Source organism: Vanacampus margaritifer, chromosome 18 (genome assembly GCF_051991255.1).
Source record: "Vanacampus margaritifer isolate UIUO_Vmar chromosome 18, RoL_Vmar_1.0, whole genome shotgun sequence".
NCBI classification, from domain to species: domain Eukaryota; kingdom Metazoa; phylum Chordata; class Actinopteri; order Syngnathiformes; family Syngnathidae; genus Vanacampus; species Vanacampus margaritifer.
This window is the reverse complement of record NC_135449.1, coordinates 16108371-16126156: the sequence shown is the minus strand read 5'-3', so window position 1 is coordinate 16126156 and position 17786 is coordinate 16108371. Positions and strand designations below refer to the sequence as shown.

Here is a 17786-nt window from a genome sequence, read left to right as displayed (position 1 = left end):
CTAGCTACTGACGTCATGGCGAAAGAACTAACCTTCTTCCAACTCTTATTGGCTAATCTAGGCTGTTTACAGCATGCATCAATTTTCATTGGTTGGTGAGGCTTAAACAGGATCACTTGACGTTTTTTTTTTTTAAAACAAGGAAGTAAAATGTTCTGCTCAACAGCCGCAGTTGTGTTTCTGCTTGTGTTGAGTATAAAATATTTGTATAATTTCATTTGAAATGTATTTTTAGTTATCCTCCTAGCGTTTTTTGTTTTATGTTCGTGTGCTGAAAGGTACTTGTTTGATGTACCTGATTTTTTTATTGTGAATTGAAATCAATGAATAAAGTAAAAAAAAAAAAATACTAAAAAGATTTACTTTAACTTAAAAAGCAAAACAAAAAACAAACAAAACAGCCGCAGCTGTGATAACCCTTTGCAAAGTTGTATTTGTTCTGTTAAGTTCTGCATTGACAGTGTTAAGTTCTGTATTGAAAATGTGAAATAAATAAATAAAACATTTAAGAAGCCGTAGATGTATGTATGCTTTTATGTTTGAAAATGAAGTCAAAACTATTTTAGGACTTAATATTTGTGTGTGATTTATAATATATTTTTGTGGTATACGTTTATTTTCCTTTTTGTCCCCTCTGGCTGTATTGATCTATTGTTCTGTGTTCCTATAAAGTAATTTTTTTTTTAAAGCCACAGCTGTATGAAAGTGCTGTACAACATACATATAACATATAAGACAATTCAAATATCAATATGTAAGGAATTCCTAGACAATCATTAAAAACTAAATAAAATATTCTGTTCTAATTACATTGAGGAGGTGCAGTTTTATTCCATCTTACTGCACATGTTGTGTCAAGATGAGCTGAAAGGACACTTTCCGCTTATTGAAAAGGAATGAACTTTGGATCGCTGTAAATTGATTTGTGATGAGTATTTTGATTTTAAAATGTGATGTCATTTGACTAACAATCTGCCTGCGGTTTAAAGGAAGCACTTGCATTGTGTTGCATATGTCCATTGTCCGACTGAAGTCTCCAATGACCAGAGGGCACCAGGATCTAGAAGTCTACCGCAACGGAACACTGAAATTGTTATCTCGCAATCACAGAGTTCACATATTTGTATCCTTTATGGGCAAATTACCTAAGAGTGCAGATTTGCCTACTAAGGGTAGCTACTGTCTATGATTCCCCACCACACATGATCAGTTTTAAGTTGTAAGTACATAATTCATATCATTAGTATCATTTGCACATGTTCATCTTCATTTTAAATGAAAATCAAGTTCAAGAAGACCCAATGTACAGAAGAAGGTGAAGGGTCTATCATTTACTACACAGTATGTACCAGGATTCACACAATCACATGTACAATTGAGGAGTGGATCATGAGCACTTGAACACTTTCATTTCACATAGGTAGCACTCAGGAGAGAAAGGGAAAGACCTGCTCGGTCTGGAAATCAAGCCAGGGTTGCCTGCGTTGGGAACGAGCCTCACTACATACTACATGGTGCAGGTGCGCTACTATTGTCATGAATGGGGTCAGCTGTTTCTGCTTCCCCTTCAGTTACCGGGGAAACAGCTGGAGGGCGGAGCCCGCGAAACACACCTGCTGCTCGTCAATCCATCAGGCCAGGATAAAAGCCTGCCAGGAGCAGCAAGAAATGTTGGGTTATTACTCCGAGAGGCTATGCACCTGACCCGACTGGTTACGCATCTACAAGAAGCTAATCCTGATTCCTATGTCTTGTTTTTGTCCGCTCTTGAGCGTGAATTTGTGTTGGTTCTTTGGTGGATTAAAACTACGTTATCCACATTCCTGCCGTGGCTCTCCTACGTTCCTGCATTTGGATCCTCCACTCACACATCGTTACAGAATAACCCGATCAAGAATGGACCCCGCAGAACCCAACAGCCTGCACCAGGCCATGGCCAGCCATGGACACTTACTTGGCCATCCAGTTGGATAACAGGTTGCGGGAGCGACGGCGGGAACGGGAGGAGGAGTGACGACCGGAGGCAACGGACACGGCTGCTCAGCCGGTGTCGGCCACGTCCGCGGGGCGCTTCTTCGACGCCCCGCCTCCCGACGCTTCGTGGCGACGCTTTCCTGCCAGAGATGGCGTCGAGCCTATGCAGCTGGGAGGAGGGCGGCTCTCGGCGACGGAGCACACAAACCGGTGGAGACACCTATCGGCCAAGTGTGGGAGGCGGCCTGAGAGACGCAGGCACGTCGCACCCGTTCCAGCCCCAACCATCCCATCCCAACGTAACCCAAAAAGTCTACAATTGTCAGGAGAAATGACATGGGGTGGGGTGAACGCAAAGATGACGGCTTTGGTGGATTCTGGTGCGGACGACTGTATTATCGACCCGAAGATGGTTAACACGTTGAAATGTCCGGTGCTTAGACTCGAGAGAGCCAAGGAGATGTATGACCTCGAAGGGCGCCTCTTGGGTGTGATTACACACCGAACAGAGAGTCTACAAATGCGTCTATCGGGAAACCACATAGAAACCAGACAGTTCATTATGTCGTCCCGGTCGGCCCCAGTGGTCCTGGGTCTGACTTGGCTGGCCAGGCATAACCCTGACATTAACTGGGGCATGCCCAGGTTGGAGAGATGGAGTTTGTTCTGTCACTCGCATTGCCTGCAGTCAGCGGTGAATGACCACAGTGGCCCAGCCGAAGCAACTATAGAGTGGATTAACCTGGATGATGTGCCAGCAGAATACCACGACTTGCGGGAGGTTTTTAGTAAAGACCGGGCCATGTCTCTCCCCCCACATCGACCTTATGATTGCGTGATAGAACTGGTTCCTGGGGCACCGCTGCCTAGTACACGCCTGTACCAAATTGCCAAGCCGGAACTCCAAGCCCTCAAGGAATATATCACCACGTCACTGGCGGCCGGTCTGATTCGGCCTTCCAAGTCGCCGGCGGGGTTTTTCTTCGTTGAAAAGAAAGACAAAACCCTACGCATCGATTTTCGTGGTCTGAACGACATAACCATCAAAAACAAATATCCTTTGCCGCTAATGGACTCAGCATTCGCTCTCTTACATTCAGCTACGGTGTTCACCAAATTAGACCTTTGTAGTGCCTACCATCTGGTTAGGATAAGGGAGGGCGATGAATGGAAAACAGCGTTTAAAACACCCATTGGGCATTTTGAGTATTTGGTTATGCCGTTTGGCCTCTCAAACGCTCTCGCAGTATTCCAGGGGTTCATTAATGACGTCTTGCGTGACATGCTCAATCACTTCTGCTTTGTGTACCTTGACGACATTTTGATTTTCTCGAGAAATCTAGCTGAATACCGGCAACACGTTCGGCTGGTCCTGGAGCGACTGCTGGAAAACCGTCTATATGTAAAAGCCGAGAAGTGTGAGTTTCACACCAGTTCGGTCCAGTTCCTCGGCTGTATTGTGGAGAGGGGTCGATTGAGAGCCGATCCAGGCCGTGGTCGAGTGGCCAACACCCATGTCCAGAAAACACCTACAGAGGTTTCTTGGGTTCGCTAATTTCTACAGTCGGTTCATCCGCAACTACAGCATAAAAGCGGAACCTCTGACAAGGCTTACATCCACCAAGATTCCGTTTGTTTGGACTCAGCAGGCTGAGTCCGCTTTCATTAAATTAAAATTATTATTTTCGCGTTCCCCGGTTTTGACACACCCTAACGAGGCTCTTCCTTTTGTGGAGTGGGGGCAGTGTTGTCCCAACGGTCCCCGGTGGACCAGAGGCTGCATCCCTGTGCCTTCTTCTCGCGTCGGCTCAACCAGGCGGCGCGCAACTACGACGTGGGCAACCGTGAGCTGGCCATTATCTTTGCGTTGCAGGAGTGGCGGCACTGGCTGGAGGGCGCGGCGGAACCCTTCCAGATTTTTACGGACCACAAGAACTTGGCGTACCTCCGGTCCGCCCGAAGGTTGAATCCCCGTCAAGCACGCTGGGCCCTGTTCCTAACCCGTTTCAACTACACCATCACCTACCGACCAGGAGCCCGGAACACCAAGCCGGATGCCTTGTCCCGCATACACGGTCCAGCCGCCGAGGGGTCTCCACCCGAAACTATCGTGCCGGAGAACAGAGTATTGGGAGCCCTCCAGTGGGAGGTAGAGCGGAAGGTGGTGGATGCAGCTGACGACACGCAGACCCCGGTAGCGTGCCCTGGAGAAAAGTTGTTCGTGCCCACACACCTTCGGCAAGAGGTGCTACAGTGGGGGCATGCATCGAAGGTGGCATGTCACCCTGGGGTGGGTCGAACGCTGTCCCTGCGCAGAGATTTTGGTGGCCCGGGTTACGCAAGGACATTAAGGACTATGTCACGTCTTGTACAGTGTGTGCCCGTAATAAGCCCTCTCGCCTGAAGCCATCCGGCCAGCTCCGCCCCCTGCCCATTCCCCACCGTCCTTGGTCGCATGTGGCATTGGATTTCGTTAGCGGGCTACCTCCTTCCAACGGGCAGTCGGCAATCCTTACGGTGGTGGACCGATTATCGCCCTGCCCAAGTTACCCACCTCGTTGCAAACAGCGGATATCCTGATAAAGGACGTTTTCAGGATCCACGGGATACCAGCGGACCTCGTCTCCGACAGGGGGCCTCAGTTTGTGTCCCGGGTGTGGAAGGCCTTCTGCAAGTCCATGGGGGCTACGGCTAGCCTGTCTTCGGGCTATCACCCCCAATCTAATGGGCAGACGCAGCGAGCCAACCAGGAATTGGAGGCGGCGCTCCGATGTGTGTGTGCCATCAGCACCCTTCCTCGTGGGCGTCCCACCTACCATGGGTCGAATACGCCCACAACACTCTCGTGTGCTCTGCCACAGGTCTGTCCCCGTTCAACGCGGCCTGTGGTTATCAACCCCCCTTGTTTCCTTCCCAGGAGGCGTGGTTGCCATTCCCTCGGTCCATACCCACCTCCGCCGGGCTCGCAGGGTTTGGCAGGATGCCAGGAAGGCCCTGTGCCACACCTCGGACCGCAACAAGCGACTCGCGGACAGGCACCGGATTCCGGCACCATCCTACCGACCGGGACAGAAAGTTTGGCTCTCCACTCGGGACCTGCAGTTGGTGGGGAGTTCGAAGAAGCTGGGGCCTCGGTTTGTCGGCCCATTTGAGGTCGACGCTGTGATCAACCCGGTGGCAGTTTGGCTCAACCTGCCACCCACTCTCAAGGTACACCCAGTTTTCCACACGTCCCTGCTCAAGCCGGTCTCTGCCAGCCCGTTGTACCCGCTGGCCGCACCCCCGCCGCCTCCCCGGGTCGTAGGTGTGCAGCCTGTCTACACGGTGAAGGCCATTCTGGACTCTCGAAAGCGTGGCAGGGGGATGCAGTATCTGGTCGACTGGGAAGGGTACGGTCCCGAAGACCGCCAGTGGATCCCCCGCTCCTGGATTTTGGACCAGTCACTCGTCCGCGACTTCCATGCATCGCACCCTTCTCCGCCGGGTGGTCCGCCTGGGGGCGTTCGTTAGTGTGGGGGGGGGGGGGGGTACTGTCATGATTGGGGTCAGCTGTTTCTGCTTCCCCTTCAGTTACCGGGGAAACAGCTGGAGGGTGGAGCCCGCGGAACACACCTGCTGCTCATCAATCCATCAGGCCAGGATAAAAGCCTGCCAGGAGCAGCAAGAAGTGTCGGGTTATTACTCCGAGAGGCTATGCACCTGACCCGACTGGTTACGCATCTAAAAGAAGCTAATCCTGATTCCTATGTCTTGTTTTTGCATGCTCTTGAGCGTGAATTTGTGTTTGTTTTTTGGATTAAAACTATGTTATCCACATTCCTGCCGTGGCTCTCCTACGTTCCTGAATTAGGGTCCTCCACTCACACATTGTTACAACTATTGCACGTTCTAACAAAAACAAAAAAGTCAAAGATAAACAACATCGAGACAGAATTATTGTGGACCATACCCTTTTTTCTGAGCGTGTATAGCTAATGACATGTGATTATGTAATAAATCATATATTCTCTAGTACATTAGTAACCCTAATTTAACATGTAAATGTCAGAGGCCATCCATCCATCCATACCTTTTGGCTCAGCTCCTTCTTCACCACAACGGACCGATACAGAATTCACATCAGAGCAGCTGCACCGAACCACTTGTCGAGCTCCTGCTCCTCCTACCCTCACTCATGAACAAGACCCCAATATACTTGAACTCCTCCACTTGGGGCAGGATCTCAACTCCACCCAGAGAGAGCACTCCACCCTTTTCCGATGAGACAATGGTCTCAGATTTGGAGGTGCTGATTTTCATTCCAACCGCTTCACGCTCGGCTGCGAACCGCTCCAGTGATAGTTGGAGATCACAGCTTTAGGAAGCCAACAGCACTACATCTGTCATGTCAGGGAAGATGTGGTTTGGGTTGAGGGTCCCGATTGGTCCTGAGTGGGTTCCAGCCCTTCCGCGGGTTGACCAATCCGGGCCCTCAGCCACTTGTGCCTGGCCCCAGGTGTGTCTAGTTACCCAATTAGTGTGGGTGTATTTAGTTCCTGGGTGGTGATCAGTCGGCGTGGGATTGCCGCTTGTCACGGTCACCCCCGGAGTTCTGTCTGTTACTTTGATTTTGTATCTTTTCAGTTCCTTGTTTAGTTAGCATTAACCAGTACCCTGGTTAGTGTTTTCTGTAAAATAAAGCACGCCAGTCTCGTCCGCCCGCCGGCTCTCTCCTGCTCTCTCCTGCTGTGATTCTCCTGCCTCCCTGTATTTTGGGTCCTCCACTTCACACGACGACAGACACCACGCCGCTCCGTGACCACACCGTAACACATCATCTGCTAGTGGTGTGCAATACTGCAAATTTTGAGATCGATCCTATATCAAGTAGTAAATAGAGGGCCAGTATCGCCGATACCGATATCGATACTTTTTGAAAATTATGGTATATGATTTTTTTTTTTAAATTAAGGTAGCTGTATCATTATAAAAAAAAAAAATTAAAGGGCAAAATTAGGACAAAGTTTATTGATAAATAGAAAATACTTTATCAATGTCCCCCCCCCCCAGAAACATTACAGCCATAACAATTTGTTTTTACGTTCTTAAACAAAGTGCACAAAAATATTATAGGAAAATAAATGTAAACAAATACTTTATCATATACTGTTCACAAACTACAAATAACTACAAATTCTGCCTTGATCATTTATTTTTCAACCTAAACAAGATGTTAAAGATTATCATGCAACAACAAATATAAAACATAAAACAACATACCCCCCCCTCAAAAAAAATAAAATAAATAAATAAATACATTTTCAAGTACAATACTGTATGTGTTTATGCAATCTACTAGAGAGATGAGATGCTAAGTCACATGATGGCACACGATCGAAACACAGGAGGGGAGGAAGGAGAGCGGGAACAAGTCTGCCTGCAGCTAATGTGATATGCATTTTATCTGTTTGACCAAAGCGCAGCAATGCATAAAAAAAGATAAACTGAACCCTAAAAACGGATTGGTCAAATTGAACAAAAATGGTTCAATTTGACCAATCTAGCTGGTATTTATGTGTTCGACAGATCCTTTGGTTAAAACATCCACTGTAGAATGGTAGGCGTTTTCAACCAATATGTATTGGTGATTGGGCCAACCAATACAAATTGGTCACGCTGACCAAGAGATTGCTTAATCTGTGTTAGAGGCTGACATTTTTTGGGGAATCCCGCTTGTCATGGGATTCCCGAAAAAAAGTACAATTTGTCACGCCCACCTAAGTGGGGTGAAATTCATTCTCTGCAGTTGATCCATCCCCTGAGGGAGCAAAGAACAGCAGCAGGGGGCATGCTCGGGTATCATTTGGTGATCTAAACCCTCCAATTACAACCCATAATGCTGAATGTCAAGCAAGGATGCAAACTGATCCCATTTTTATAGTCTTTGGTCTGACCCAGCCAGGGATTGAACCCAGAACGTCCCAGCCTCAGGGGAGATACTCTACCACTAGGCCACTTAGCTGGTCATGCATAGTGATCTATCTAGACATACATTTCAATTTTTAAACACTATAATGAACTATACTATAACTATATGGAATGGTCAATGTCTGACCAATCTATTGGTTAATCAAGCCAATATGCGCTTAACCTACTTGATTGGTAGTTTTTTTTAACCAATCAATTTTTAGAGTGTGAAACTAAACTAACTAGATCGATATTATAGTGCCATACAGTATCGATCTGATATCGATACTGACTCGGTATCGATAATATTGATATTTGGATCGATCCGCCCACCACTGTCATCTGCAAAAAGTAGAGATGCAATGCTGAGGTCACTAAACTGGGCCCCCTCAATTCTTCACAATGCTCATGGTCTTAATGTGCATACCATTTCCTTTAGATCATAAAAATCAGACATCCATTTTTCTATACTGTTTCATCCTTAGAGTCACGGATGAGTTGGCAGTGGCATCATAACCAGCTCACTATGAGTGACAGGCTGGGTACAAGTTGCGAGTCAATCACAAGCAGAAAAGGGTGCACAAGCTCATTGAAAAGATTAAATGCACACCAAAATGGACTTCACATTTGCATAAAGTACATAAAGAGCATTCACAGGGCGGGAAATTAATGGTGGCTTAGCGTGGAGAGCCACTGACGAGATGTTGAGCTTTATAAGGGTTTTGAGGCTACGACGGTCTGTCAAAATGTGTCTTTGCGTAAAAACACTTTGCAGTGCAAAAAGGATGGGGAACTTCTGCCTTAGAGAATGGTGCCAAATCAGGTGATTGTGCGGTCTCACCGGGTTGTGTGTGTGTGGGAGGGGGGGGGGGGGGCAAAGTGCCATACTGGTGCTTCTTCTTGACAACCGGACTAAAATTGCTGTGTGCACCTTTGGACATACTGTGTCGACATTACACAATTAGACTCTGATGAACCTAAGGATTCAAAGTAGTGGAAGAGTATTTGATTATTCTGCTTGTCACTATTTGTTGCTAGCATATATAGATGAAGAAAGATTCATTATTTGACGTAAATCATTTTCAGAATATTGAATACAAATTGTATAATTTCCTATATGAGACACCTGATGATCACTCAGAGCATACACTGAAATTGTCACTGCTTGACAGTAAGAAGAATTCATTTGCATGATCAAAAATCCATTTTGAATTTCAGCATGGCTTTGTGTTCATAATTAGATTTGGTATATGCGCCATATGAGCCTTTACATATGAGGTGCATGTGCATGTTTGTGACTACATGCAGATATGTGCATGCTTTGTGTGCAATGAGTGTGTGTAGGGTTGTGGGAGATGGATTCATAGCTGCTTGTTATTCATGAAGGCGATTGCTGCAGTCTGCAGCAGTGTTAGGGAGATTCCCAGTGGAGCTTCTCTGGTCACATAGCTTGTCTGGGATGGCATCGATGGATCACAGTCCAGCATCTACTTGAATGAGCATTCAGTTTTTAATTGGTAATTGGTTGTGTGTGTTAAAGGCAGTTTGCTTAATAAAAAGGTTAGAGACAAAAATTGTGTAAATCTAGAATTGGGCCCAACATGCAAGTACTCTAAGTGTGGCATTTTTCAGTCCGTGTGTTCACATTTAAAGAGCCACTAAAGCATTGATCTATAGCTATACACCGTAAAAATTATAACCCTGATTAAACAAAAAAAATAAAGAGGTCCAGATCACATCTAAAATATTTGACTTCACAGAAACTAAATTGAGTGACTTCGTATGACCTGATTATTTCATGTTGATGTAAACAATAATTCTTTACTTGAACCAACCTTAATTTGAGCCTTGATCTAAATTATTTATTTATATTAACAAATGTATTTACTTTTAACTGAATTAACATATTCATTTTGATACCAGTTAAATAATTTATGTATAACCAAATAATATTTCTTGGATTTTCTAAAGTTAAAGGTTGAAGTACCACTGATTGTCACGCTCTTCTAAGTGGGGCGAAATTCATTCTCCGCATTTGACACATCCATTGAGGGAGCGGTGAGCAGCAGCAGAGACTTGCGCTCGGGGATCATTTGGTCATCTAACCCCCCAATTCCAACCCTTAATGCTGAGTGTCAAGCAGAGAGGAAAATGGGTCCCATTTTTACAGTATTTTGGTATGACCTCGACAGGGATTGACCACACAACCTCTCAGTCTCAGGGTGGACACTACCACTGGGTGACTGAGCTGGTTTAGTTTATTCAACAGCAACAAAAAGCTGTAATTAAACAATATCAAATGAAAAGATTGCTTTTTAAAAGCAAACCCTTAAACTACCAAATTCAAAACACTCACTCAAAGCCCAACAATAAAGCATACCCGTTAAATTGCTACAGCTACAGTACAATGCCATGGTGGTACTGATGTGCTGTTGTTTGTAATGTGCATAGCAAGTCCATTTGACTCAAACTAAATATATTACCTGGAGGCCATGAAGAAAAAAATGTAATTGGAAGGAAATCAAAAACTTTATTTTGGGTCTTTTGGACGTACATTGAGTTCCGTAAAAATCAAAATTGATGTCTGTCAATGCGAAATAAATGGTTTTCACAATAAAATCAATAACTAAATTTTTTCTATGGAAATTATTACTTTGAATGAACAACTGTGTGAAACAATTTTTACAGTGTATAGTGCTGTCAAGCCATTATTTTTTAAACAAATTAATCACACAATTAATTTCTGCAATTAATCACCAAATTAATTACAACATGTTCTGCAATTAGTCACATTTTTTTCAAGTTCACTTTTACTATTTTCTACAAAGCTTATACGAAGATGATATGCCAAAGATTCACATCTAATATGGTATTTGAATTTGGCTTTGCAACATGCGCAAATTACTTTAGACTTCTCCAAAAAGCGTCAGTGTGTGCTTGTTCACTTCTACAGGAAGCAACTAAAACAGTGTTAACTGAGTTCCATCCAGCCATCCATTTTCTGCTGCTTATCCAAGGTCGGGTCGGGGGGACAGCAGCTTTAACAGGGAAACTCAGACTTGCCTCTCGTGAGCCATTTCGTCTAGCTCCTCTAGGGGGATCCCAAAACATAGCCTCTCCAACGTGTTTTGGCTCATCCACGGGGCCTCCTGCCGGTGGGCCATGCCTGGAACAGCTCTCCAGGGAGGCGTCCACTAGGCATCTGAACCAGATGCCCGAGCTACCTCCGCTGGTTCCTTTCAACGTGGAGGAGTAGCGGTTTGACTCTAATGATCTTGGATGACCGAGCTTCTCACCCTATCTCTAAGGGAGAGCCTGGACATCCTGCGGAGGGAACTCATTTCGGCTGGATCTTGTACTTTTGGTCACGAGCTGTGGGTCGTGACCATGGGTGAGGGTAGGAACTTAGATCGACCAGTAAATAGAGAGCTTCGCCTTTCAACTCAGCCCCTTCTTTACCACAACAAACCGATAAAGAGTCCTCATCCCAGTAGGTGCTGCACCAATCCGCCTATCGCTCTCATGTGCCATCCTGCGCTCACTTGTAAACAAGACCCCAACATACTTGAACTCCTCCACTTGGGGCAGAATCTCATCCCCGGCCAGGAGAGGGCACTCCACCCTTTTCCGACTGAGGACCATGGTCTTGGATTTGGCCCAACCGCTTCACACTCGGCTGCAAACCGAGTTGGAGATTGCTGCTTAAAGAAGCCAACAGCACCACATCATCTGTAAAAAGCAAAAATGCAATGCTCAGGACACCAAACTGGACCCCCGTCAACACAATACTAGCTCACTGGCTAGTGGTAGAGTGTCCGCCCTGAGACTGGGAGGTTGTGGGTTCAATCCCTGACCAAAGACTATAAAACTGGGACCCATTTGCTTCCCTGCTTGACACTCAGCATTAAGGGTTGGAATTGGGGAGTTAGATCACCAAATGATTCCCGAGCGTGGCTCCTGCTGCTGCTCACCGCGCCCTCAGGGTATGGGGCTAATGCGGAGAAAGAATTTTGCCCCACTTAGGTGGGTGTGACAATCAGTGGTACTATAACTATAAAACTTATCAACAGAATTGGTGGCGGAGACCCTGACTGGAAATTAATCTGATTTACTGCCGGCAAACTCCAACACCAGTCATACAGGTATTCAATACTCTTGAAGTACCCTCAACAGAACTCCCTGAGGGAAACAGTCGAAAGCCTTCTCCAAGTCCACAAAACACATGTAGATGGGTTGAGCAAACTCCCATGCACCCTCGAGAGTGCCGAGGGTGTAGAGTTGGTCCACTGCTCCATGGCCGGGACGAAAACCACACTGCTCCTCCTGAATCTGAGATTTCACTTCCCGATGGATCCTCCTCTCCAGCATCCCTGAATAGACCTTATCAGGGAGGCCGAAGAGTGTAATCCCTCTATAGTTGGAACGCACTCTCCGGTTACCCTTTTTAAAAGGGGGGACCACCACCCTGGTCTACCAATCCAAAGGCACTGTTCCGATGTCCACCCAATGTTGTAGAGGTGTGTCAACCAGGACGGCCCCACAACATCAGAGCCTTTAGGAACTCAGTGCCGATCTCATCCACCCACAGGGCATTGCCACTGAGGAGCTTTCTAACCACCTACGTGACCCCAGAAATAGGAGAGCCCATCTCAGAGTCTCCATACTTTGCTTCCTTAAAGGAAGCCATGTCGGTGGAATTGATGAGGTCTTCGAAGTATTCTCCCACCAACTCACGACGTCCTGAGTCGAGGTCAGCAGCACCCCATTTCCACTATACAGTTTTAATGGTGCACTGCCTCCCCCTCCTGAGACTCTGGATTGGGACCAGAATTTGTCCAGATGTCGTTTTCCATGGCCTCGCAGAACGCTCCCATGCCCGAGTTTTTCCCTCAGCGACTGTCAAAGCTGCATTACGCTTGGCCAGTCAGTACCCGTCAGCTGCCTCCAGAGTCCTACAGGCCAAGAGGTCCGGCAGGACTCATTCTTAAGCTTGACGATATCCCTTTCCGCTAGTGTCCATCAACACGTTTGAGGATTGCCGCCACGACAGGCAAAAACCACCTTACGTTCACAGTTCCGATCAGCCGCCTAAACAATGGAGGCGCAGATCATGGACCACTGAGACTCAATGTTCTCAGCCTTGGGTGAAGTTCTGCCGGAGATGAGAATTGAAACTTTCTGACGGGGAATTCTGCCAGACATTCCCAGCAAACCCTCATAATACGTTTGGGTCTGCCATGTCAGACCGGCATCTTCCCCCACCATCGATGCTAACACACCACCAGGTGGTGATCAGTTGACAGGTGTGCCCCTTTCTTCACCCGAGTGTCCAAAACATGTTGCTGCAAATCTGATGACACAAGCACAAAGTCAATCACTGACTTGCGACCCAGGGTGTCCTAGTCCGAAGTGCACATATGCTTGAACATGGTGTATGTTATGGACAATCCGTGACGAGCACAGACATCAAATAACAGAACACCACTCGGATTCTTGTCAGGGGGACCATTCCTCCCATTCACGCCCCTCCAGGTCTTACTGTCATTGCCCACGTGAGCATTGAAGTTCCCCAGCAGAACAAGGGAGCAACCAGGGGGAATGAAAAAGGGTGGGTAGTCTGAACTGCTGTTTGATGCATAGGCACAAACAACAGTTAGGACCCGTCTCACCTAAGGGTGGAGGGAGGCTACCTTCTCATCCAGTAGGGTGAACCCAAATTTACAGGTGCCAAGCTGGGGGGAAATAAGTATGCCCACCTGCGCCTCTTTCACCGTAACAACTCCAAAGTTCAAAAGAGTCTAGCCCCTCTCAATAGGACTGGTAACAGAGCCCAAGCTTTGTGTTGAGAGGATTATGTCTATGTCTAGTCTGAACTTTTCTGCCTCGCACACCAGCTCAAGCTCCTTCACCGCCAGTGAGGTGACATTCAATGTCCCAAGAGCTAGCTTTTGTAACCGGGGATCAGACAGCCCAGCTGGAAGGGGGACTCTGGTTACCTTTTTGGGCTATGCCCTGTCAGGCCACATGGCCATGAGCTCACTTTCAAGCCCCAACTCCTGGCCTGGCTTCAAAATTGTCACTCATCATAAGGTTTCTTTTGAGCTGGGCTTTGTCTGGTCTCTTACCTAGAATCTGTTTCCGATGGGTGACCCTGCCAGGAGCATAAAGCCCCAGATAATTTAGCTCCTCGGTTCACAAAACCAATGGTGTGGTCCAGTGTATACGCTGGTATACGCAATATACCCACTTGCCTTTCATTCAAGTATTGAGTATACCTTTTTTTACCCCCCCCGATGCAGACTGTGGCCGACCCTCCTCTGCCTCTGATTGGCTGGTATCCCCTGCCTATGCTGATTAGATTGGCTAACTTTTGGCATGAGGACTGATGAGCCAATCGGAGGCAGTGTAGGGTGGGTCATAATGAGGAAAACAATCCTTCAAATGCTCCCTCGAGCCACAATGGCGAACCAGAAATTTAGCTCAGGTGAACTGATTTGCCCTCGTACACGGGATATTTGATCGTGGGTTCACGTAGGTGGCTGCCAGTTACAAGCTAACTGCATGCTCTAGTTAAGTTTCATACTCACTAGGCTGGTAGGGCCTACTTAATATTTAGATACCAGTAGGTTAAAATATGAGAATGGGGACAAATAGTTTAAGATTCAGCACAAAAAATACTGAAGTTTAACCAGTTTTTGTTTTTCACTATTTTTAATTGTTCACTAAATATTGTAATTTGTTTTATAACATATACTTTATGTTTGCCTCATGATAAATACATTTCACATATTTTCAGGCTTGTGTTACCAAACTGTTCTTAACAAGTCATGGCAATTGTATTATTGTGAGCAAGAACAAGTAGTGGATTTTTTAAATTCTTACATGTCGCCGTTTCTAAAAGAGGACGTTTTTCTTGGACGACTTATATAAAATAAAAAAAGCAAGTGGAAATTGACAGTATACCCACTTCTCCAGGGACCACTACACAACTGGTGTTAACTGTTTGTTTGTTTTAAACACTTGAAATAACTTTGGTCAACAGATTGTTTTTACTAAATTTTAAAATCAGAGATGCAAGTAAACTTTTTTGATTAATAGTTTTAGCACTGATTCTGAATCTGCCCTTGGTTCCTTTCTAGCACATCAGCTTTTAATAATCTATCTATCTATCTATCTATCTATCTATCTATCTATCTATCTATCTATCTATCTATCTATCTATCTATCTATCTATCTATCTATCTATCTATCTATCTATCTATCTATCTATCTATCTATCTAAATAATTATATTTCTTGATAAGATTATTTGTCGACTACGCAAAACATTACTTGTGCAATTGAGAATACTTTACTGTACAGCAATGATTTTTTTGCTGGCCTCGTTATATTGGGGTTACGTCCTAATCCTTTTGTGTTGTATTTGTGTTTAGTGCGCAAAAAAAGGGGGTGTGGGGGCAGCAGGAAAGTTGTCTCAGTAATTACAGTGATACTACTTGGGAAGTACAGTACACTGGTGTCAAGCCATCTTGAGTTCTGGGGGGAAAATAGCGCGGATTGAGCGGAGGGACACTATCGTGCTGCGGTCTGTGAATGCTTCAGGATCTAGCGGAGAAACACTAGCATGAATTGTAGCTGTGATGCGGTTCAGTGTTCCACCGTTTTTTTTTCAAGCCAGGAGAAAAAGGACTGACGTTCGAGCGGGTGGAGACTACTACATTTAAATCCCACGGGTTGTTTACCCATTTAGCAACGAATTGCGTTCGTTTATTGATTTTCTTTCTCATGCGGACGTCCTTAAGACCGTTTTAATGTCGTAATAGGCTGATCTGTAAGGGCGTCGTAGTTGGGAAGTTTTTTCCGAGGGAGGGTTTTCGGCCAGCGAAGGGCCATGGCATTCGAGGCTCGGCCGGAGCTAGTCGGGAAGAGGTTTCTCTGTGTCAGCGGGGAAGAGCCGCCTGAAATCGGCGACATCGCTCGTTGGCCATGGAGGTCCGGTGTCATACGAGCTGTGAACCATCGAGACAGTGACAATCTCGACCTGACGGTAAGGAAAACGCTGACCTGGTCCTCCCGCTTGTCTGTTACATGCAAAGCAAAGTGATTGGGAGGAATCTCTGTGGTTGGTGGCTGGCCAGGCCAGCCAGGCAATGCAGTAAGGCGGACATTATTTCGTGTGTGTGCGTGTGGTTGTGAGCGCGCGCGGGCGCGCGTGTCTTTTTTTTGTTTTGTTTTTGTATTTCATTTTGATTACATGTCAAGAGTCAAATGGCTACAAATCTTTAGGCACCTAAAGCTTTGAATTGATGTGAAAGTTTGCTCTTCAGATCACTCGAGAAACCAAGTAAATGGGTGTAGACAGACTACCAGCACCAGTTATTGAAAATAAATCAACGGTGGTCTAGACAGTACTATGCGCAATAAAAACACCTTTCTCTTTCATCGGTGTCGTGAATGCATATGCTATGATATGTACAACGACTGTTAACCATTAGTTTGAGTTTAATAATGTTCACAATTCATTGCATGATAAACTACAATATACACTTGGAATGTAAGCTGGTACTTATTGTGTTCGGATAGCAGCTGCAATTGCAAAGCCTGTGAAGGAATTTGACTACCAAGCAACTAAATGCTTTAATTTGCTGTTTGTTGCAAAACAGCTGACCAAGACAGTAAGGTTAGCGTTCTCATTTTTAACCTTTTATTCAACTTTTGTTCTGTGAAAAAAAAATCCATATTATTTATGAATTAAATACACTGTATTTGAGCATGATGTTCAACCACAAACATGATGTCTACACATTATCTGACCGAGGAAAAACCCTTCCAACATTGATAGGAACAAGTAATGGTTAGACATGTAAAACACTTAAAACTGTCTTTCTGCAGGCCGAAACAATGGGCAGTTGTTGTTGAAAATATTGTCTAAAATCTCAAATTACCACATTTAGAGCTTTTGTGATTCCTATAAAGTGTGTTGAGTCTTTGGAAGGTCCAATTTTAAGTGGGAAATAAATTCCACATTTCTTTACCTGTGTCATATTGCGTTTACAGGCCAAAGCCAGCTACAACAATGGCATATTCGCCCCGACAAGCCCTTTTCTGGCAAATGCACAGTATGTGTCACTGTTCTTTTCCCCCCTTTTGTTCATATTACATCACTCTCTAAGCTGTGCATTGGCCAAAAACCCTGGTTTGATATTAATTGCTGTTATGTGTGCATTTTCAAATGTCTAATGTAATGGAGTTGTCACAGATTTCGCTTAAGGACATTTTATTATTAACATGGGCTTGTTTATTCGTCTGTAACTTCCTGTCTAAATTTTTTTAACATGTCAACTTAATGTTTGCTGTGATTGCGAGGTTTTCCTTCAAATGCACCTATTATATTTAGATGTTTGATTATGAAACAGTATTTGTATTATCAGTTTCTATTGACTGTATGCCACTATACTTAGATATTTGATGAAAACACACCATAAACAGATATGACTATGGTGTAATTACTAGAAATTTGTTTTGACAGTCATTGCTGTATGTTGTATGTGTCAAACAAGGACATATAATAATGACTTCCTATGTTTAACAAACACTTTAGGCTGTATTTACGCTGCATGTTTCCAGTGACACAAATTGTAAAACGCATCATGCCAGGCAGCTTGAAGAGAAACTAACACATGAAATTGGATATACTGTATTCAGATCTGAATTAGACATCTTCCAAATGTGGATAAACATCTGATTGTATAGAATATGTGCCAAATGACATTGATATATCGCCAATCGTTCAAAAACAACCTGCTTAAACAATACAAATAAACATTTTTAAAAACACCCACTATAACTCAATACTACAGCAAAATC

The 17786-nt window shown here is 45.1% G+C and overlaps 1 protein-coding gene across 1 annotated transcript in view; it reads left to right on the top strand.

Annotated features, from left to right (window-relative positions):
• Positions 1-15548: 15548 nt before the first annotated feature.
• jmjd1cb (jumonji domain containing 1Cb) overlaps positions 15549-17786 on the top strand; it is a 151052-nt gene continuing 148814 nt past the window's right edge. The window contains exon 1 of the mRNA XM_077549842.1: positions 15549-15966. Coding sequence (XP_077405968.1) covers positions 15811-15966 — 156 coding nt within the window. The 5' untranslated portion in view covers positions 15549-15810. The remainder of the gene's footprint in view (positions 15967-17786) is intronic.